The sequence below is a fragment of the Myotis nattereri genome (assembly GCF_964212035.1).
Source record: "Myotis nattereri genome assembly, chromosome: 3".
NCBI classification, from domain to species: domain Eukaryota; kingdom Metazoa; phylum Chordata; class Mammalia; order Chiroptera; family Vespertilionidae; genus Myotis; species Myotis nattereri.
The window spans coordinates 190,120,384-190,144,083 of NC_138077.1; the positions used below are offsets into that span (position 1 = coordinate 190,120,384).

General features: G+C 49.4%; 1 protein-coding gene and 1 long non-coding RNA gene across 2 annotated transcripts in view; one reads left to right on the top strand and one right to left on the bottom strand.

Moving 5' to 3' along the window:
- Nucleotides 1-23,700, top strand: part of LOC308515261 — an 85,432-nt gene that overhangs the window by 37,064 nt on the left and 24,668 nt on the right. The window contains exon 2 of the long non-coding RNA XR_013995649.1: nt 13,188-13,244. This is a non-coding gene — a long non-coding RNA (uncharacterized lncRNA). The remainder of the gene's footprint in view (nt 1-13,187; nt 13,245-23,700) is intronic.
- Nucleotides 8,070-21,991, bottom strand: MFSD2A (MFSD2 lysolipid transporter A, lysophospholipid). The gene is made up of 14 exons (XM_081085876.1): nt 21,718-21,991; nt 20,100-20,228; nt 18,288-18,412; nt 14,652-14,775; nt 14,454-14,532; nt 13,728-13,885; nt 13,166-13,256; nt 12,920-13,041; nt 12,637-12,720; nt 11,933-12,016; nt 11,730-11,842; nt 10,843-10,986; nt 10,575-10,751; nt 8,070-8,518 (listed from the first exon to the last, which is right to left on the bottom strand). Exons 1-14 carry the CDS (start codon nt 21,808-21,810, stop codon nt 8,455-8,457), a joined length of 1,587 nt encoding a protein of 528 aa, XP_080942002.1. The 5' UTR covers nt 21,811-21,991; the 3' UTR covers nt 8,070-8,454.

The window sequence follows — 23,700 nt, forward strand, 5'->3', positions numbered from 1 at the left end:
TTCCACTTTCACTTCCTTCAATATTTTCTCCACAAAGCAGATGATATGGTCTTTCTAAATTCTTTGTCCAAGTAAGAATGTCCAAACATGTAGAAAATTTCTTAAGAATTTATTTGAGCCAAATTGATGACATACTGGGAACCAAGATCACAAGTACTCTGGAGAATGACAATTTTGCATTTCCTTTTATACTTTGGAATTAAGGGAACTAAGGAAGATTATATGAAGGTGGGAGAAAGCAAGGTGGGGATTACAGGATAGTTAACAATATTATGTACTCCTTGAGGATGGCTACACCTCCTAAGGGTCTGAAAAGGAGAATTAGTTTGACATTTCAAAGGTGTGTTAACCTAGATGCATAAGAACAAGGGAACCTAGCCAGCATTGCTCAGTGGATGAACCAGGAGGTCACGGTTCAATTCCCTTAGGGCACATACCCAGGTTGCGGACTCGATCCCAGTGTGGGAAATGTAGAAGGCAGTCGATCAATGATTCTCTCTCATCATTGATGTTTCTATCTCTCTTCCTCTCTGAAATCAATATATATATATCCTATCTAATAAAAGACAAAAAGGGTAATTAACCGTACCTTCACTACACTTCCCATTGGCTAATCAGTGAGATATGCAAATTAAATGCCAACAAAGATGGCGGCCAGCAGCCACGCAGCTGAAGTGAGCAGGAGGCTTGCTTGCTCCAGTGATGGAGGAAGCCGAGGTTCTCCGCCTGCTGCAGCCCACTCTAAGCTCCAAAAGCAACAAAGTTTCAATTATAGAGGGTAAATAAATCCCAGAATAAAAAGAAAAGAAAAAAGAAAAAAAGGAGAGGCTGGGAGCTTCAGTCGCTGGTCAGCCTGAAAACAACCATCAGCCCCTCATCCAGACTGGCCAGGCACCCAAGCGGGACCCCCACCCTGATCTAGGACACCTTTGAGGGCAAACCAGCCGGCCCCCACCCGTGCACCAGGCCTCTACCCTATATAGTAAAAGGGTAATATGCAAACTGACTCTAACAGCAGAAAGACTGGGAATGACTGGTCACTATGACACACACTGACCACCAGGGGGAGGATGCTCAATGCAGGAGCTGCCCTCTGGTGGTTAGTGTGCTCCCACATAGGGGAGCTCTGCTCAGCCACAAGCCAGGCTGATGGCTGCCAGTACAGCGGTGGTGGTGGGAGCCTCTCTTGCCTCCTCAACAGCACTAAGGATGTCTGACTGCAGCTTAGGCCTGCTCCTCGCTGGCAAGTGGACATCCCCTGAGGGCTGCCGGGCTGCCAGAGAGATGTCTGATTGCCAGCTTAGGCCCAATCCCCCGGGGAGCAGGCCTAAACCAGCAGGTGGTCATCCCCCAAGGGGTCCCAGACTGTGAGAGGCCACAGGCCGGGCTGAGGGACCTCCTCCCCCCCCCCCCCCCCCGAGTGCACAAATTTTTGTGCACTGGGATATATATATATATATATATATATATATATATATATATATATATGACAAGGGATAGGGCTTGCTTAAGGCAAAGATTAAACTTTTTATAGGCCTGAGCCAGTGACTACCTGCCCTGACCTGCCCAGTTTAGAAATTATATGATCCAACCCTATGAGGCTACTTTATATCAGATATAAATCTGAGCCCCTTTTTTGTCCACATCTTGATCTAGCATATGACTCTCCTACTTAAAACTCATCCGTGGCTTCTTTCTGCTCTTAGGATAAAGATCAAAGTGCTTAACATGGCCTACAAAGCACTGTGCCATCTGCCACTGTCTTCATTTTAAAAAAAGAAAAAGAAATCACTTTTGTTTAAGTCTCTTTAATGGCTCTTTGGTCTCAAAATAAAATTAAAACTCTCACCCTAGCTGGTTTGGCTCAGTGGATAGGGTGTCGGCCTGGGGACTAAAGGGTGTTGGTTCAATTCCAGTCAAGGGCATATGCCTGGGTTGTGGGCTTGATCCCCAGTAGGGGGCATATAGGAGGCAGCCAATCAATGATTCTCTCTTATCATTGATATATTTTTTTAAATATATTTTATTGATTTTTTACAGAGAGGAAGGGAGAGAGATAGTTAGAAACATCGATGAGAGAGAAACATCAATCAGCTGCCTCCTGCACATCTCCCACTTGGGATGTGCCCGCAACCCAGGTACATGCCCTTGACCGGAATCGAACCTGGGACCCTTCAGTCCGCAGGCTGATGCTCTATCCACTGAGCCAAACCGGTTTCGGCTATCATTGATATTTCTATCTCTCTCTCTCCTTCTCCCTTCCTCTCAATAAAAATATATTTTAAAAAATGGCAAAACTCTCACTGTGGGCTACAAGGCCCTGGATGGTCTTATTCTTGTATACCTCTCTAGACCAGTGATGGCGAACCTATGACACGCGTGCCAGAGGTGACACGCGAACTCATTTTTTTGGTTGATTTTTCTTTGTTAAATGGCATTTAAATATATAAAATAAATATCAAGAATATAAATCTTTGTTTTACTATGGTTGCAAATATCAAAAAATTATATGTGACACGGCACCAGAGTTAAGTTAGGGTTTTTCAAAATGCTGACATGTCGAGCTCAAAAGGTTCGCCATCGCTGCTCTAGACTCACCTCATGCCATCTGCCCTCTTGTTCACTCCACTCTGGCCACACTGTTTTCTTCCAGGACTTGAAGTCACCAAGCTCTTTTCTACTTCAGGGTCTTTGCACTAGCTGTCTCCTCCACCTGCATTGCTTTCCTAGAAGCTCTTCGATGTCTGCTAATTCTCCTTCATGCTTTAAGACAAACATCACTTTTTCAGAAAATTCTTTCATCAGTTTAAAATAACCCCCACACAAGTTCCCTTTATCAACTTGCTTCTTTCTTTCCTGGTGCTTATTACAATCTGAACTTCTTTATATGTCCCTTCATTGTCGTTGGTCTCCACTGAGAATGTAAGCCCTAATTTGTTCACCACTCTATCTTCAGGGTGTAGCTGGTGCATGACACATAGTAGGTCCATTATAAATATTTGTTCAATAAGTGGATAATCAAGATCACAAAGCCAGTCAATGACAGACCTGGAATTCCTTCTTTGCAATAGTGAAAGATGTTGCTCCTTTCTTCCAGCTGGTGGAGCCAAAGCTACATCTGGTCCTTGGCAGGGATTTGTAAGGGGTTATGTGGATTTGCTGAGGACAGGGTCAAAAGGGGAGAAGCAGGGGTTTTTTTGGTAATGCTGGATCCAAGTGGAAAGAAAGTCAGGATGGCACTTCTCCCCAAGGATGGGTAGATATGAGCTGTCCAAAAGGAACCTGGAGTAGCCAGTGACCCGAGGGGGTTCTGGGACCTCAGACTGCTTTCCCACTCGCCCACCTATACCACCCCCAAACCCTCCATTGGGGGTCTTTGAAAAGGAAAACAAATTTGAAAAAAAAGAACAACTTTCTGTGAGCATGAAACTGGAGAGAGGCAAGGGTTTTCATTTCCAAATCCCAAGTGTACAGTTGGGGGAAGCCAAGAGAGAAGCATCGTAGTGGGTCACTAGGAATTGGGCCTGGCTCACAAAGCCCTCTTGACATAGCTCGTGTTTATTTAGCTCCACAAGCCCCAGCCCACTATACCTGGCCCTGGACTCATGTGGGAGACCACAATGAAGTGAGCATGGAAATTTCAAAGCTGCCCCTAAGGGTAGGGGGTCAGAAATGACTTTAGAGAAGCATACTGAAACCAAGACACATTGGGCCAATGTCTGCCAGGGGGACCAGAGGCCAGAGGAATATTCCAGGGCTGGTCAGTGGCCTGCAAAAAGGGCTTATATCTCGATCTGGGGCTGGTGAGGCTGGAGGGGCTCTCAAACTTCCTCCTAAAGGCAACAGGGACTCACAGGAGGGTTTCTAAACAGGAGAGCTGCTTGGTTATCTTGGGTAGTTTGTAGGAGGAATATGAGATCAAATCAAAGACAGATCAGTGAGAATGCTGGTTTTAGTGTTCTGATAAATAATTGTAGGGATGGGAAAGAAGAGAAGATAACATCTAATAATTGTAGGCATGGGAAAGAAGCAAGTGTGAGTGCTTTAGGAAATTAAAAACAATTAAAAAAAACACAAGACTTGTGAAAGGATTAAAGAACATATATGCATAGCCCATGGACACAGACAATAGTGCATTGAGGGTCAAGGGATGGGTGGGGGCAGGGGCTGGGTGAAGGTGGGAAAAGGGGGTGGGGGATGGAGAACATATGCAATAGTATTAACAATAAAAATTTAAATAAAAGCATAGAAATTTTAAAAAACAACAACAGGACTTGGTGGTTAGCATTCACTAATAAACTGATCTTTATTAAGTGCCTATTAGTATCACTTTATAAATTTACTAGAGGCCTGGTGCACAAAATTCGTTCATGGGGTGGGGGGTCCCCTCAGCCCAGCCTGCACCCTCTCCAATCCAGGACCCCTTGGGGGATGTCCGACTGCCGGTTTAGGCCTGATTCCTCTCACAATCCTAGACTACTGGCTCCTAATCGCTCACCTGCTTGCCTGCCTTGTCGCCCCTAACTGCCCCGCCATGCACACCCCCCCGCCCCCCCGCCGCCGGCCTGATCGCCCCTCACTGCCTCTGCGTGCCGTCCTGGTCACCCCTAACTGTCCCCCACTGCCAGCCTGGTTGCCCCTAACTGCCCCCTCTGCTGGCCTGGTCACCCCAGGCAGCCTGCTTGTTCAATCATTTGGTCATCCCTCACTAACGCCCCTACTGGCCTGGTCATAGGCAGCCATCTTGTGAGGGTGTGAGGGTTAATTTGCATATTACCTCTTTATTACATAGGATAAGTGGCATGGCGGAACTTCATTAGCAAAAAATGGAGCCCCACACCCAAGTTTAAGTACTCATAAGTGCTTCTCTTCTCTGGGCCTCAGTTATCAATCGATAAAATAGAGAGTTTGGACTGGTAGCTCCTGATCCTAACAGCTTTACTTTTTCTGATTTTTGGAGCTTGGCTTAAGTGTATAAAATCCTTGCCCTAACCAGTTTGGCTCAGTGGATAGAGCGCCAGCCTGCAGACTGAAGGGTCCCAGGTTCGATTCCGGTCAAGGGCATGTACCTTGGTTGCGGGCACATCCCCAGTAGGGGTTGTGCAGGAGGCAGCTGATCGATGTTTCTCTCTCATCGATGTTTCTAACTCTCTCTCCCTTCCTCTCTGTAAAAAAATCAATTTTTTATATATATATATTAAATATATTTTATTGATTTTTTACAGAGAGAAAGGGAGAGGGATAGAGGGTTAGAAACATCCATGAGAGAGAAACATCCATCAGCTGCTTCCTGCACACCCCCTACTGGGGATGTGCCCGCAACCAAGGTACATGCCCTTGACTGGAATTGAACCTGGGACCCTTGAGTCCGCAGGCTGCTGCTCTATCCACTGAGCCAAACCGGTTAGGGCTCAATAAAATATATATTTTTAAAAAGTGTATAAAATCCAGTGATGTGCCAGGGCAGGCTCCTATCTATTTGCAAGAGCCAACTGTTAAATTTTCAGGAATTTTGCAAGAATGTAGAACTAGCAACTGGTTATAGTGGGAGTGTTTACACTGTGGAAATAGGCACATGCTACAAACTAGGCTTTCAATCTCCCCGCCTCCTGCCACTGTGCTCCCTGCCAGAGGTGGTTTTCACCTGCACACCAGTGAAACCCCTCTTCAACTAACACACATATACCCAGTCAGGTACATTCTCACTTTCCAACAATTGTGAAGAATCACAGGACTCTAGGACACCACATGGACCATCACACAGAACCTGCCCTAGCACAGCCAGGCCCACATACTCAGGCCTACACAGGATGCAGAACACCCAGTGCGGGTCTGGGCAGAGCTACTATCTGACAGTAGATCAGTCATTATCAGACAAAGGGGAGCAGAGGTTGGTGGTGAACATATTGGAGTCTCACAGACCTAAGGTGGAATTCGTTAGGTCCTCTTGGCTATGTGATGTTAGCCAAGTTCCTCTCAACACTGGAGTTCAGTTTCCTCATCTTTCCCTCCACCCCTTTTGATTTTTTTTTCTTTTAGTAAGTGGAAGGGGAGAGAGAAAAATCGAAGTAAGAGAGACACATGGATAAATTGCCTCCTACACACACCCCAACAGGGGCATAAAATCAATCCTGCAGCCCCTTGGTGTGCAGGCCAACACTCTAACCACTGAGAAACACCTGCCAGGGCTCCTCATCTTTAAAATGGGTGCAAGTCCAGCCCTGGCTGGTGTGGCTCAGTTGGTTGGAGCATCATCCCGCACACCAAATGGTGGTGGGTTGCATCCCTGGTCAGGGTATGTGTGGGAAGCAACTGATTGATGCTTTTCTCTCTCTCCCTTCCTCTCTCTAAAATCAATAAAGTTCTTTTTAAAAAATAAATAACATGGGGACAAATTCTGACATAGCAGGATGGTTTCCAGGGTTGAGAACACCGACAAAGTGAATGTAAAGACTCCATACCATGCCCGGCCACTGTGGCTCAGTGGTTGAGCGTCGACCTATGAAACAGATTGCTTAGCTGGAGCATTGGTGGTTCAGTGGTAGAATTCTCGCCTGCCAGATTGCTGGGCGCCAGATGCTGGGGTCCAACCCCAGCAGGTCCAGGGGTCCCCAAAGGTGTGGACAGAGTCGGCGAAGAAGGAATGACATGGAGACAGCATTCAGTTGATCAGCAGCCTAGCAAGGATCTCTAGCCAAGTTCTGTCCAGAATCTCCAGCCAAGTTCTTAGGGTCCAGGGTTCAAGTCCCTGTTCAGGTGCCAGATGCTGGGGTCCAACCCCAGCAGGTCCAGGGGTCCCCAAAGGTGTGGACGGAGTCGGCGAAGAAGGAATGACATGGAGACAGCGTTCAGTTGATCAGCAGCCTAGCCAGGATCTCTAGCCAAGTTCTGGTTAGGTTCCCCAGCCAGGTTCTGTGTTTTATTGTCTTGTTACATCTGTATTTATACCAGTTGATTTTAATCCTGTCAATTTCTATTCCAAAGGTTAGGGCGTTTCTTATCTCCAGTCCAGGGAGTAAAGATTATATAGCTTAAGGGTGATTGTTCGTAGTTAAAAGTGATTAACTACCCGCCTGGCACTTAGTTAAGGGATTTTATTCCCTCCCTAACTTCAGGGAAAAATCCCTACCTGGGGAAACAACCTTTCTCGGAGAGGTGACCTTGGTTAAAACACATAGCGCCAAGAAGGTGCGCAAACATATTAAGAACAGTATGCCATATACGCCAGGTCCCTTGAAACATATGCTGTGCAGATGTTTCTTCCCTGCAGTGACTGTGTCAAGCAGCAAGGATGGACTGGCTTCCGGCACCAGATCATGGTTCAATTCCCCATCAGGGAACATTTGCAGGTTGTGGGCCCAGTGTAGGGCATGCAGGAGGCAGCCGATCAATGATTCTCTTTCATCATTGATGCTTCTATCTCTCTCTCCCTCTCCCTTACTCTCTGAAATTTAAAAAAAAAAAAAAAATCCTATATAATAAAAGCCTAATATGCTAAGTATCTGGTCATCCGGTCAACCAATAAAAGCGTAATATCCTAATGATATGCTAAGGCTACTCAACCACTCGCTATGATGTGCACTGACCTCCCCGGAGGGGGGGCAGATGCTCCAACCAGTAGGTTACCTTGCTGCTGGGGTCCGGCCGTGGAGCCCTCCCGTGGTCCCTCCCCAGCTGGCCAACTTCCAGCATCCCTCCCCAGCCCCAATCATGTACCAGTGGGGTCCCTTGGCCTGGCCTGAACCCTCTTTCAATTCAGGTCTCCTTGGGGGATGTTGGAGAGCGGGTTTCAGCTCGATCCCACAGGTTAGGCCGAGAGACCCCACTGGTGCACAAATTTGTGCACTGTGCCTCTAAAATATATATATATATATATATATATATATTAAAAAATACTCCACATTATGCCTGGTACAGATAGGTGTTTAGTTAATGTTAGCTAATGCTGTTATCACACCTCTAGACTCATTCTCCCTAGCCAGGGTCCATTTGGCTCAATGCTCCCCTCTCACTATCTGAATTTTGGCACAGAAGGCCTCAGTGGTGAAGGACAAAGACAGAAACATAGTGCTCTGTTTTTCAGCTTTTATGAAAATTAATAACATTAATAGCTCACAGACATATACATACACACACATAGCTATATACACAGTCATTAAGTTATTAATTAGTGTCCGTATAAAATGTTTCTACATTAGTGTCCTGGGCTAGACCCCATCAGTCCTTGGCATATTCACAGTAGCAGCCCCAGGGCTCGGCCCCATGGGCGGGGAGAGAGGCAGGTGGCTGTATGAATAGACTGCCCAAGGTGGGCATTGGAGGTGTCCTGGGCCACATACTCTCAAGTCTTTGGCTCCCTTCCTGGCACCTGGAGCAGGCAAGCAGACCCAGATTCCTCGTGTGACCTGGTGACTCAGGCCTTGTGCTTGGTGACTTCAGGCAACACAGCGGATCCTAGAGGATGCTAGCCAACTCTGTAGAGTCTGTGTCAGAGCAGCCTGAGCTGCTGGCCTCTTCCCTGCAAGAGCCAGAGAAGACAGGTTAGAAGAATCATACTTACCTCTTCCCTGTCCCCACATGCCTACTTCCTTGCATAATCTTTGGCCCTGCAATCTTAGCCAGCTGTCAGGCAAGTCTAAAACCCTCCCTGTCTCTTGCCTGGCCAGAGTGGCTCAGTTGGTTGAGTGTCATCCTGTGCACCAAAAGGTTGCCAGTTTGATTCCTGGTCAGGGCACATACCTGGGTTCCTGGATTGTAGGCACTTATGGAAGGCAACTGATCGATGTTTCTCTTTCATGTCTCTTTTTCTCCCCCTCCCTCTTTTTCTGCCCCAACCCCCTTTCTCTCTCTAATCATGTTCTTGGGTGAGGATTTTAAAATCCTATCTAATGAAAGGGTAATACGCAAATTAACCATCACAAATATGGCGGCGCCCATAGCCACAAGATGGTGGCACCCAGTCCTCTCAGCTCGCTAGAGCCCCCAGTCCCGTGAGGGCAGCCGCTGAGAGCGGGCAGCGTGAGCGGCCTAGAGGAATGCTTGCTTCATCGCTGTGGTGATGAGGCAAGCATTCCGCGCCCAGCCGTGAATGGGCCTCTGGCCAGGCCGGGGCACGGAACACTTGTGTAAGAAGAGAAGGAATTGGCGAGCTGAGCAGAGTCAAGTGGCCCCCAACTCCCAGGCAAGGTCAAGTCTGGGCGGCCAGAGGGTGGAGGGGGTGGAGGATAGTGTGACAGGAGGGGCTGGTGGCGGAGGCATAGGGGTGAAAGCCCATGAAAGTGGAAGGAAGCCCTTTATCGGAGTTCCTGAGAACAGGGAGGGCAGTCATTTGCATTTCCAGGCCACGGATGGGCCTCTGGGCAGTGGGCGAGGAGGGGCCAGGCCCCGCAGAGAGCTACTGGCGCGCAGGGCTACTAGTAAATAAATAAATAAAAATAAAATACTCTCCCTTTCAGCCAAGAAACTGCTGGTTGGTCTAATCACTGTTCTTGCTACCCATAAGACATTACAAGCCCAAGGAGTATGCTCTGACCTAGGCTGGCTGATGGGCTGGCATGACTCACTCCACCCTGCCCTCTGGTCTCCCAAAAGGCAGGGCTCAGGCCACACCTGAGGTCCTGCATGCCAGGAGTGCCATGAAGAGTACATGGTGTGGAGTCAGAACTCCAGGCCTCAAACCCGGCTCTACCCTTTATCAGCTGGGCCAGTCACTCTTCCTGGTTAAGCCTGAGTTTCTTCACCTGCAGAGTGGGAATCATAGTGCTCTGTGACACCTAGGGTTGTCGGAGGACTACAGAAGGTCATGAATGTATATTCTCTAAAACAAACTCCTTGAGGGCAGGGATTTAAAAATATATACATATATTTTTGTTATTGATTTCAGAGAGGGAGAGAGAGATAGAAACATCAATGAGAGAGAATCATTGATTGGCTGCCTCCTGCATGCCCTACACTGGAGATTGAACCCACAACCTGGGCATACCCTGACCAGGAATCAAACCATGACCTCTGGTTCATAGGTCAACGCTCAACCATTGAGGGCAGGGATTTTTGTTTCATTCACTAGAGCAATGCCTACCACATAGTAGGCTTCCAATAAGCATTTGTTGAATGAATAAATAAGTGTAAAACCACTTGGCATGCAACTATATGTTTAAGAAATATCAGCTGGGCCCTGGCTGGTTTGGCTCAGTGGACAGAGCGTCGGCCTTCGGACTGAAGGGTCCCGGCTTCGATTCCAGTCAAGGGCATATGCCCAGGTTGTGGGCTCGATGCCCAGGTTGTGGGCTCGATCCCCAGTGGGGGGCATGCAGGAGGCAGTCGATCAATGAGTCTCTCTCATCATTGATGTTTCTATCTCTCTCTCCCTCTCCCTTCCTCTCTGAAATCAATAAGAAATATATTTAAAAAGCGAAATATCAGCTGGAACCATTATAAGTTGGCAGGGGAAAGGGGTGGAGGAAGAGCTGTCAAGGGAAGGTGTGTGGAAGTCTGGAATGGCCACAGAATGCATAAGCTGAGGACGTAGTCTGGATGGTGCCTCTCCTCCACCTCCTGTCCCCTCCCTCACTCACCTCAGAGCCTGGAGGGCCTTCTTGTTCTGCCGCCGCTTCTCCTCATCAATGGGGTACAGCTCAAAGAGCAGCAGGCCTAGTAGGATGAGGACTATGGGAGCCATTGTCACCAGCATCTTCAATGTAAACCTGACGGGTGCTGGCTGGGAGCAGCCACGGGTCTGGTACCCGGCAAAGCTGTGGGACCCAGTAGGAAGGCGAGTGGTAAGGATGGGATGCCTGGGGCCTGTACCTGTCCAGCACTGTCCCAGGCCCCCACCTTACTCACTCAAGACTGAGGGTAGAGATGCCCAGTGAGACTCCGGAGGCGAACTTGGTGAAGAAGACATAGAAGGAGAAGAAGATGGGCTCGGTTCCGTGGGAATGGGGGTGCTTCAGGTGGAAGTCGTCAATGACATCGGGCAGCATGGACCTGTACAGAGTAGTGACAGCCATGAGGACCCACCCACCTAGAACCCCAGGCCCCTACTAGCCCATTCGGTACCTCTCTGTGTCAATGAGAAGAGGTGGCTCTCTGGGAGTTTGCAGCCCCATGGACACAGCTCAGTGAGGAGATGGCAACTTGATGTGATTAAGGCCCCTTCCTTCCTATGGTGAACTAGCCCCACCAGGTGCTCCACTGGACTAGCAGCATGCAGACTAGACTCAAGCCCCCATTTCTCAGTCTGATTAGGTGTGGGGTTTTTGTGTGTGTTTTTTTCTAAATCCTCACCCGAGGATAATTTTTCCATTGATTTTTTTTTTTTTTTTTGAGAGGGCTGGGGGGTTAGGGGGAGATGCGGAGGGGGAGAAGCGGGGAGACAAACATCAATGTGTGAGAGACACATCGATTGGTTGCCTCCCACATGTACCCTGACCAGGGTAGGAATCAAACCTGCAACCCAGGTATGTGCCCTTGACCTGAAATCAAACCCCGGACCCTTTGGTGGGCAGGTCAATGTTCTAAACCACCTAGCAACACCAGCCAGAGCTGATTAGGTGTTCTTTTACAGTTTACAACCTGTATAACTATATGGGAAGACCTGCCCCACACCTGCAACCTGGGCCCACAGAATGGCCTTCGAGAAGAGAAGCCCTCACAGAATTATCCCAAAGGAACTTTAGAAGTGGGGGTGGAGAACTGGGAAATATACCCAGGTGGGTCTATATACTTACCAGGGTAGTAAGAAGGCAGCTGCTACACTGATGCCAGCTGCCACAGCTACCACATACGTGACAATCAGGTTACTCTCTATGAGGGCCACCAGGATGAGAAATGGTACTGCTGACTAGGGAAGTGGGTACAGGAAGATGAGTCAGCTGGGAAGCTCCCACCAGCAACCACTAGCGCAGGCATTTCCCCCTTTAGTCCCACTCACTGAGATCCCAATATATACAGCCGTCTTCTTGCCAAACTGGGTTAGAAACCACTGCCAGAAGGGAATGGTGAATGTGGCCGAGAGCTGTAGATGTAAAAGGGGTGAGGGAAGTGGGTTAGAGCTGTGGAACCCCTCCTGCCCTTCCCAGGACCCCAAAGGTACTCCCAGCCCTGCCTGACATCAGCCAGATGACCTCATCTGAGCAGTGAGGAAGTTGACAGGCACCTTTGATGGCTCCCAAAGGGGGCTGAGAATAGGTTCCAACCTCATCTCCTGCCTTTTCTGAGCACACTAAGCCGAAGTTCTACAGTTCCTGGCCTCTACCTCTTTGCTCTTGCTTGGACACTTAACTCTAAGCAAGGAGTTTTCTACATAAAAAAGATGGCCAGTGTTGTTCCATTTAACTCCAAACTCTTTCTTCCCTCCTCCCATCCCATGTTATTGAGATATAATTGACATGCAACATTGTATTAGTAGTTTAAGGGTACAACATAATGGATTTCACACACGCACCCAAACTTTTTCACGTTCCTATCTAAGCAATGATAGGTCAGATCCAACCAAATTATTTTGAGAAACCTCCTTCACCCCTTTATGACCTTGGGTCAGTCTCAGAAATACCCTCTGACTCTCCTAAGAACCATCTCGCAATCTCTGCCACTTCCGCCCAGGCTGCCTACCCAGCCTCGGGGCCCCACACTCACCATGATGGCCAGGAGCAGATTCTGGAATTCGTTTCGGAAGCCCAAGGTGTAGGTGCAAAACAAGGCGAAGTTCCCCTCCACCAGCTGGGAGGCAGGACAAGGGAGGGGGGAAGCACAGAGAAACACGTGATATTGGGGCTGGGCCTCCCCAAGACATTCCCTATGCTCCAGGGGTCTCTGCTTACCCCCACCCCTCACTCCACCATCTCTCAGGCTTGTCACATCCTGATCCTCTGCTCACCTCCTCCCCCCTCTAGGCTGAACATGTCAGACCCCCACTCACCATGAAAGCCAGGGAGGTGAAGAGGAAGCCAGCAATAAGCTTAATATATGGGCCATGGCTCATGACCAGTCGGAGACCCCGAAAGAAGGGCATCGGCTCAGCCTGCTGAGTCTCATAGGCTTCTGGGGACCAGAGGGAACAGTAAGGAAAGAGAGCAGAAGCTCCTTCCAAAGCCTGAGACCCAGGCAGAGTGACAAAGCCATTCTGTGCTGGGGCCTGCACCCCACCCGCCTCACGGCTTCTCACCTCTCTGTTCCCTCACGCCCAGGACCAGGATGACAGCACAGACGACATAGATGGAGGCTATGACCCCTGCCGCCAGCAGGTATGCATTTTTCTATAAAGCGGGATAAAGGCAGCATAGAGAGACAGTCAGTCTGGTCTCATCTCAACTCAGTAGCTCCACTCAATGGCCTTGGACCAGTCCTTCTATTCTGAGGCCTCACTGACTTCATCTGTGAAATGGAAAAGTCATCCTCGGCCTATTGCTGTTTCCCAAGGCTGTTCTGCTGGAAAAGTCCAGCAGAACAAAATTTTAAGAAGCCGGCTATGGAGTCTGAGAACCCACAGAAAAATCTCTCCCAAATCTAGTTTCGGCAACTCACTAACTCTATCACCACTCATAGAGAGGCAAATTATTTAGCCTCTCTATGCTTCAGTTTCCTTATCTACAAAGTGGCCATGGCCACATTAATAGTTTGCATATCAAATGTCCAACATTTAGCAACAGTATTACTGTTTTGAGGATGATTGCAACCACCCCATTGTTCCTCATCTCCCCAAACCCTTGCCCTGACAGGGGCCTCACCGTTTCTCTGAGTGAGGTGGTGCTGTGTGTATGATTGGCATCTTCCGTGGCCACTGCTGAATCTTTGGGGTCCTCAAGACAAGGCATATTTGCTTGGCCTACGATTTGCCCTTGGATCGCTGTGCCCAGCACTGTGCCCAGTACCTCCACAGTCATCCCTAAGTAATAAAGAGAAGGTTCTTTGAAGGGGACCCATGGGTTGTGGGCCCCAAGGGAGGGAGTTCAGATGAGTAGAAGCCAAATTCTAGCCCCAGATCATGGTAGCAGCTCCAAGTAGGGTGGCCATAGGGTGGTGGGACAGATGGCACCTTGGCCTAAGTTCCAGCAGTTCTCAACCTGTGGGTCGCGAACAATGAAAATACATCCTGCATATCAGATATTTACATTACGATTCATAACAGTAGCAAAATTACAGTTATGAAGTAGCAACGAAAATAATTTTATGGTTGGGGGTCACCACAACATGAGGAACTGTATTAAAGGGTCGCGGCATTAGGAAGGTTGAGAACCACTAAACTCATATCCTTGCTCTGTGTGACCTCTGACTAGTCCCTGCCTCTGGTCTAGACTAGCGTCTGGTCTCACCAGAGCCATAAGGGGATTGAGTTATTTTTAAGACGGTTTCATATTCATTCCCAGCAAGGGAAGAAATGTGGCAGGACGGTCAAGGAATGGGGGACCCAGGGTTCCTAGTAGGTGGGATCAGTGGCTTAGGGAGAGACTTACGGTAAGCCGTGGCCGAATCCCGCTCACTCTGTTCTGTGCTGATGAACATGGTGAGAGCTGAGTAGGGAACGTGGAAACACTGGCATGGAAGAGAGGCCCTCGGCCAGTCAGACGATGGACAAACAGATGTGGCTTTGGGCACCAACCCTAGAGGCCCCAGGGACTGCCCTCACATCCAGGGGAGGTGCCCACACTCACCGTGACTAGTGTCTCAAAGAGGCAATAGAAAAGCAGGTACCATAGGATCTGGCCCTGTGGGAAGTCAGGCACGAACCATATGAGGAAGTAGGCAATGATGGCCAGGGGTGTGGAGAAGATGATCCTGAGGGAGGGGAGGATATATATTATACACATCTAATATGTATATTATACAGCCTTAAGAAGGAATGAAATTCTGACACATGCTACAACACAGATGAACCTTGAAGACATTATGTTAACCGAAATAAGCCAGACACGAAAGGACAAATGCTGTATGATTCTACTTATATGACATAACTAGAGTAGTCAAATTCACAGGGATAAAAAGAATGGTAGTTGCCAGGGGTTAGGGAGAGGAGGAATAGGGAGTTACTGTTTAATAGTATAGAGCAGGGGTCCTCAAACTACGGCCCGCGGGCCACATGCAAATACAAATATTGTATTTGTTCCCGTTTTGTTTTTTTACTTCAAAATAAGATACGTGCAGTGTGCATAGGAATTTGTTCATAGTTTTTTTTTAAACTATAGTCCGGCCCTCCAACGGTCTGAGGGACAGTGAACTGGCCCCCCATTTAAAAAGTTTGAGGACCCCTGGATAGAGTTTCAGCTTAGATGGATGGTTAGTAAGTCACACAACAATGAGAGTATACTCAATGCCACTAAACTGCACACTTAAAAATGGTTAAACCCCAGTTAGTTTTCTCAGTGGTTAGAGCGTTGGCCCACGGACTAAAGGGTCGAGGGTTTGATTCTGGTCAAGGGCATGCACCTTGGTTGCAGGCTCCATCTCGGAGGCCCTCAGTCCGGGCGTACGAGGGAAGCAACCGATTGATGTCTCTTTCTCACATCAATGTTTCTTTTCTTTCTCTCTGTCTCTCCCACTCCTTCCACTCTCTCTAAAAATCAGTGGAGAAAAAAAATATTAAAAATAAATAAATAAATAAATGGGGGGGAAATGAGGATTAACAACAACAAAGTTAAAATGGTTAATTTTGGTATGTATATTTTACCACAAAAAAGTCATATAAACATATTAAAAGTTGATTAAGCCCTAGCTGGTTTGGCTCAGTGGATAGAGTATGGGCCTGCAGACCGAAGGGTCCTGGTCAAGGGCACGTACCTTGGTTGCAGGCTCCTACCCAGCCTGGGCCCTGGTTGGGGCTCATGCAGGAGGCAACCAATGGATGTGTTTCTCTCACATCGATGTTTCTCTCTGTCTTTCCCTCTCTCTTCTGTTCTCCCTAAAAATCAATAGAAAAATATCCTTGGGTAGAAATTTTAAAAAATGATAAATAAAATGTGATTAATTGCTATGGGTTAAAGAAATAAAGCAGGCTAAATGGGAATTAGGAGTATGGGGGTGCAATTCACAACTGAGTAGACAAGGTAGCCTTCTTTGAGAAGGTGACATCTGTGCCAAGACTTGAATGAGAGGAGGGAGTTGGCCTTGCAGATGTCTGAGGCAAGAGTGTGTCAGGCAAGGGGAACAGTGAGTGCAAACATCCTCAGGCGGGAATTGTGCCGGGCAGGTATGAGGAATAGCAAGGAGACCAGTGAGGCTGGAGTGGAGTGAGCATGCACCATGCAGTTAGGAGGTAAGATTAGAGAGGAAATGGGACACCAGGTCATATAGGGGTTTACAAGCCAGGTAAGGACCCCGATTCTATATTCTAGGGTTGAAGTCGTTTTGAGACTTAAATAAGTTGGTATTAAAATGTAGACTAGAGCTTGGGATATAGTAAGTGTTTGCTGTGATTATCACACCAGGAAAACTAAAAGGGAAGAGTACAGCCAGGGAGCTGTGGAGAGCACTGGGCTGGGAGTCAGGCCTCAGGTCCAGCCCTGCTGTATCTCGGCCTCCCATGTGGCCCTGCTGACACCCTGCCTCTCATGGGACAGCCTTGGGAACCCCCAGGAAACTATCTGTCAAAGTCTTCCTGGTCTGAAAGGGGGATTTAAATGGTGGCTGAGGGCAGATCTGGTCTAAAGCCTGGGAGGAGAATGGGCCACGTGGCTCACAAACTCAGAAAGGCCCAGCCTCTTCCTATACTGACTGAAGGGGTGTCAGGTCCTAGGTGCTAACTGTGGCATGGACGGGGAGAAGGTCACAATACTACAAGGCAGCCCTTCAGCCCATGAGTGGTCCAGTGTGCCCTCAGACAAGGGTGGTAGTGCCACTCGAGAGGCATCACCCACACAGGTGAGGACATGTCCTAAAACAGAAACCAGCCTGAGGGCCTCAGCAACTTCACCAAGCTGCTGCCACACCTGCCCAGGGCCTCCCCAGTTCTCCCTCCCAGCCCTCCTCCACCCCTCCCAGACCCACGTGTCTTCTCAGGGAACAAGGGCGTCAGCTTTGGTCAGACACTCCGTCTTCTGCTCGCCAGCAGCTGACGAGGAACTGAATGTGACTGGGAGTAACCCGGGCTGGACTGCTGCCTATTGGGCTGGCGAGAGGGGCTGCCTGCCATTGGCTGGGCCTCATGAGGCGATGTGGCAGTGGAGCCCCGCCTCCGCCGCCTCGCTCCCAGGGAGGCGGGTACAATAGCTTCTTGGGTGTGTGGCTCCAGGCCTAGGGAGCCCTGAGCAGGCTGCCCAGGTAAGGCAGGCTGTCCTGCCCTCTGGCCCTGAAGTCTTGGATCAAAGGCCCCAGCCTGGGCCTTAGCCAGGGACTGGCAGGATTGTAGTGGGAGGGGGCTCGTGGGAAAGGAAGCTGTGGGGGAGAGGCGGGGGCTGTGGGAAGAGCTTTGAAGGCTGAAGGCCGGAGACCAGGTATGGGCACCCCAGGGGCAGGAAGGCGCCCACTTGAGCGTGGATGGGCTGGAGATGAAAGGAAATATCCCCCCCACACCACCACCACCACCAAGCAGGATGTCCTGGAGGGAACCAGAGCTCCCGCCTCTCCGCCTGTCCCATGTGCCTCCTTTGCTGTCTGATCTGTTGTAGCACCCCTCCTACTTTGCCAGATAGTCGGAGGCTGAGTACTGTAGGTTTTGTACCAAGGGGTTATGGGTCTTATATCCCATTCTCGGTCTTCCCCCACTAGGAGTCATTCTGAAGGGGTGCCAAATTAGATATCACTTAATCTGTGCCAGGCACTGTTCTAAGTACTTATAAATAAAATAAAATAACCTTTGAAATTCTTACAACAACCCTATGGGATAGGCATATTATTGTCCCCATTTTACAGATGAAGAAACTTGAGACTCAGAGATGTTAAGTGATTTGTCTAAGGTTGCACAGCTGTAAGTGGTGAAGCTGGTATTCAAAATGAGTCAGGCTGGCTCCTCTCAACCACTATGCAGTACTACCTGTCCTACTATGGGCAGTGACTCAGTGGGAAAAATTAGAATTCCAGTTTCATTGAAGGGAATGGAACTTGGGAAGCAATAGGGTTTGGGCAGGGGGAAGTTGCTCAATTTAACAGTTTGGCCAGACTGGAGATAAACTGGCATGGCATCCAGGCCCCATGCCTGGGGTAGCTGACCTCAGCTAGCATTTCGACACTCGGGTTTTTGCGTCATTCCTTCTCCTCACCCCTCAGCTTGTGACAAGGCACATGGAAAAACTGAAGGGTAGTATTCATGCTGAAGCCCTGCCTTCTGCCATCTTGAAGGAACCTCTTCTACTCACCAGGGCATAAGACGGCCCAGACAGGTCCAGGAAGATTTGCTAATGCAGAAGCCCACCAGGGGGTCTGTGAAGGCATCCCAAGCTCGGCCCACAAATAGGATGATAGAGGCAGAGAATGGGTCCACCTGGAATGGGGAACAGGCAAAAAATGACCCCTTCATCCTTCTACCTACCTCAGCTTTCATTGGTAGGCAATAGCAGGGGCTCCCTCCCCTCCTCAGCCAGACCCTTGGCAGACTGTGCTGCTCTCACTCAGGCCTTAAGCACCTTCACTTGCCTTGTTAATAATGACAGTAACAATTCTGATAGCTATAGCACTGTGTGCCTCCTTAGAAACTTTCCCAGATCTGTTCCCTTACATCCTCCCCTTCACTGCCCTTGAAACACTCCCATCAATTAGAATGAATCCAGAATGATTTCCTTGCCTCCCTTTCACAGCCCTGACCCCCCAGCCACCTGATACCAGAGTTACCATTTGCTGGTTAGGACCACAGTAGATCTCAATTTCCCCATTTATATAATGGGAGTCATGATCCCTACCTTATGGCTCAAGCTCTATCTTGGACGTGGAAAAAGGAACCTATAGATGCTTTTAAAAAGTGGCCTATCACTACCCACTCAAGCTATTTCCTCCCCCAAATCTTCTAGGCCTGAATAGACAGCTTCTTTGGTCTCTGTCTCTCCCTCACCCATCAAGTCCCTACTATTGCGCTCCAGCCGGTGTGGCTCAGCTGGTTGAGTGTTATCCCATGCATCGGAAGGTTGCTGGTTCAATTCCCAGTCATGCCACATGCCCAGATTGTGGGCTCAATCTTGTGCAGGAGGCAGCTGACCAATGTTACATTCTCACATCGATGTTTCTCTCTCTCTGTCCCTCTCCCTTCCTTTCTCTCTAAAATTAATAAAAACATATTTCAAAAGAAAAGACCCTACTATTGCTATTGCTCCAGGAAGCTGGGGAACTTCTGGCCTCTCCCACATGGCAGTCTCCCTAATCAGACTTCCAACTTTAACATACAACACAGTTTTACACTTTAGCTGCAGGTTCCTCATATTTGCACCCCACTCAGGGCGCAACCCATGAAAGTTGCTTGAAAACTAGCTGTTGAATGCTGCCACTTGTCCTTTCTGGGGCTCAGTGTTCCCGACATGTAAATGCATACAACTGAGATGCCCTGCTTGCAAAGTCCGATACTACATAAAAAAGATGGCCAGTGTGGGAGCCCTGAGATCCGTGGTTGTGCAGCCTCCCACTCTCTCAGACAAGATGAATTCTCAGGATGCCAAGCTTCTGGCTAAAGCTTCTCGAGTACAGAGGAGCCCAGCTTCACCTTAAATACCCTCCCAGTCAAAGATCCCATGTACTGGGCACCTAACTCAGTCCAGCACTTGAGCCTTCCCCTCCCTCCCCCCACATGCCTCTGCTCCTCAGGTGAAAATGAGATGCACCTCATCCACATGCCTGGCAATATCTACCAGCCCCACAGCCAAGCCAGCTGACTGCTTGCTGTCCAGCTGGGGACATGGTGTGCCAGTCTCTTCTAAGAACAGCGTCACCAACAGGCTCCATTCTCCCTCATACCACCGCCTACCCTTCCAGGCTCTCTTGCTCTTGCCAGACAAGGAGGAGTTGCCTGACTTCGGCAGCTATGCCTCCTGGGGCATATAGACTCTCATTCTGGATACTTCCAAACCCTTATTTCTCATCCAGTGTGACTCTGACAGGCAGCAAAGTCGGGATTCCCAGTCCCATTTCACAGGTGGGGAAAACCTTGGATGCTGCAGGAACCCTGGCATGCTCAGTCCACTCACCTGAGCCACATCCAACAGGTAGATCTGTAGGAAGAACCCCAGGGCACAGCCTGTCATCTGGTAGGGGGCTCCCCCAACTGCATAGCAAAGCTTGTTGCAAATGGACAGCTGTTGTTTCTTCTTTGGTTCCTTTTGGGAGAAGAGAAAAGCATAAAAGGAGACCCAAGTTCCTAGTCCCCATCCTAGAAAATTCCAAAGACAGGACCATCCCTCCAGACAATTCTGCCAGGCGGAACAAATCTGTCTTGCTCTATTCCCACCCAGCTAGATAGCACTTCCCACAAGAAAAGAAAGGTATTCTCTATTCTTAGGAACCTGGAAAAGGGGAGTCCATACTTAAGAAGTTTCCCTTAAGCCACCCAACCTACCCCACCCCCAGATTCTTATCAGCCCACCCTCTTTAAAAAACTCCCCCCAAGGCCTCAGTCATGCTCGTTTCCAGGTTGGAAGAGGAACATGCTCCAGCAGCGGACCTGTCCCCACCCAGCACCAACTGCCACAACCTGAAAATCCTCTTGCTGACAAGAGCTGCCGAAGCGCAGCCCCAGCTCCTGCCCTGGCTCAGAGGCCAGGACCCACCTGCCTACTGGGCGAGGGCTCTAGAGTTGTAGGGGCCCAGCCCAGCTGACTGCAGGCACAGCTGTTCCTTCCATCTGTCCCAGAGCATCCCTGGCCCCTGTGGGCAGCCAGAGCTTCAGGCAAACCCAGGAGCTGCCCTGCCCTTCCTTAGCCCCTAGGGGACCTTGGAGAGGGGAGGAAAAGCCTCCGGGTGCAGGGCTGGGTTCTCTCTGGGTGGGGCAGCAGGGAGGTTGAGGTTGCCCATGGAAAAGTAGAGATTACTCACTCACGGCAGCGGCTTAACTGCTTGCCTGGGCTCCTTTCAAAGATCAGTTAAAACTAAAAGTAAAAGGCAATCACCACCCAGGCAGAAATCTATGACCTGGGATCCCTCCCTGGGGCTACCTGATTTCATTCGGTCCTTCATTATATCCAGAGAAGAGCTGGGGGTGGTGCCCAAGGTCAAGACGCCCAAAGCACAGGCAGGAGATGAGCCCCTGCACCCACACTCACACAAACGCCTCAGGAATGCGGCTCCTTTAAGAGCGGAGTCCTTGTTCTTATGAATGAACTTGAGCGGCCCTCACAGAGTTGAGGCGAAAACGTAGGCATGTGGGGGTGGGGAGTATGGGGGAGATATGGGGAACCAAGAGGACTTTCCCAGACTTCTGGGGTCTCTCTGGCTTTTAGAATCTTTTTGGCTTCTAAGCCGCGCAAGTCACAGAAGAATGAAAGACAGCCAGGCAGAGCCGGGAGCCTCGTGGAGCCGTGGGCTGGCGCGCTCGGCGCGCTCCGTAGAGGTGCGGAGGGAGGGTGAGCAAAAGGGGTGCTGGGGTTTACAAACTACTTCATCGCTCCCGGCCCCCAGGGCCCCTCCAGGCTCACCCCTGCCCCTGGGGCCGCCAGTCCGCGGGCAGCCCAATGTATCCCAGACCCAGGCTTATCCTGATGCCCCCATCAGCCTGCGCGCGCGCGCGCGCGCGAACACACACACACACACACACACACACACACACACACACACCGGCCCTGGCCCTCCACCCGGATGCCAGGTTCTCACCTTCACCTGGGCCGGGCGTTCACCAACTTGGAGGATGCTTGTAGGCAGCAGCCCCGTGGCGGAGCCGCTCTCGGCGCCCTCTCCTTTGGCCATGACCCGCGGGCCACGCCGCCTGGTATCGGGACGCGGGGATGCTCTCCTGCTCCGCCGGCCTCTGCTCCGTCCGGACCCGGGCAGTAACCGCCGCCGCCGCCGCCGCCACAGTCACCGCGCGAGAGTAAGCCCGCAGGCCGGCGGCAGACGCGAGTGCACACTCCCTTACACTCCCCCTCGCACCTCTTAAAGGTTGGCCCCCCCTCCCGGAGCCGGCCAATCCCGGCGCCCTGCTGCCCCGCCTCCAGCCAATCCGCTCGCCCGCCGGCCCCCCGCCTTCCACCCCTGAGGCGCTCAGTCTTTGAGCCACGTTCTGAAGCCCGAACCTCGCTACCGAGTGAAGGCGGGGAGAGCCACCTGACATCACCAGAAGCTGAAGCCTGAGGCTGAGCGCGCGCGTGGCCTCCCAGAACAAGCTTTCCCCGAGTTCAGCCTGCACTCCACGACCCCAAGTCTGAGAAAGGTAGGGACTCAGAAGCCTCCCTGTAGTTTTTTCAGAACCCCCTTTAAAATCTGGAATCGCTTGAGTCTCCCTCTCCTCCAAACCTGGAGGATGTGGCACTGGCATTTCCCCTCTTTCATTCCCCATTTCCTCTTCCTGCCGTTGGCATCTTTGGGGCCCTCAGAGATGGGGAGAAAGATGAGGCAACGCTCCCCTGCGGTCACCAAACCCCCAAGTTGTGGAGAGGAGCGGGGACCACAGCCGCTACTACACTACTACACGTAGATGATAAGAGCAGCCTTTTATGGAGAGCTTCCTAGATGCTCACCATGATGTCATTCAGCCCTCACAGCCACCAAATGAGGGTGGTACTATTATTATCTCCATTTTACAGTTGAAGAAAGGGAGACGCACATGTGGGGGAACCAGGCCAGAAAGATTTTGTCCCATCCCAAAGCCTTCCCTCTTTCCTCTGGCAAACATCACCCGAAGACCGCATGTGTCTCCCCAGCAAGAAGCCCTGGGAGATACAAAGCTACAATGGCACTCTGGGTTGAAATAATTCAAGAAAGGTTTGAAAAAGAGAGTACTGAGTAATCAACCTGGTCCTTGAAAGAAGATGAGAGGACATTAGTCTAGAACAGAGACCACACATAGATGCCAATAACAGTCTTTCTGACACCTGGTGGTGCCCGGCTGGTGTGGCTCAGTGGTTGAGATTTGACCTAAGAACCAGGTCACGGTTCAATTCTAGTCAGGGCACAGTTTCGAGTTCCATCCCCAGTAGAGGGCATGCAGGAGACAGTCAGTCAATGATTCCCTCTCATCGTTGATGCTTCTCTCTCTCCCTCTGTCTTCCCCTCTGAAATCAATAAAAATAGCTATAATAATAAAAGCGTAATATGCTAATTAGACTGGACATCCTTCCGGATGACCTTCCAGATGAAACAAGGGCTACAAGGGAAGCCTGGGTCCCGGGTGCCAGAGGGAAGCTGGTGCCAGCAGCCAGGGGAAGGAAGGCCTATTCTTGCACGAATTTTGTGCATCGGGCCTCTAGTATGTAAAATAAAATAAAATAAAATAAAATAAAATAAAATAAAATAAAATAAAAAAATGAAATAAATAAAATAAAATAATAAAATAAAATAAAATAAATAAAATAAAATAATAAAATAAATAAAATAAATAAAATAAAATAAAATAAAATAATAAAATAAAATAAAATAATAAAATAAAATAAATAAAATAAAATAAATAAAATAAAATGAAATAAATAAAATAAAATAATAAAATAAAATAAAATAAATAAACATATGTTCAATGGTGCATGTTCAGCCTTCCCCAGGTACAAGAGAGGCCCATTCAGAAAAGCCACAGGCCTTTTTACTAGCTGTGTGATTGATTCTAGGCAACCCAGTTAACCTTCCTATGTATAAAGTAGGGATATT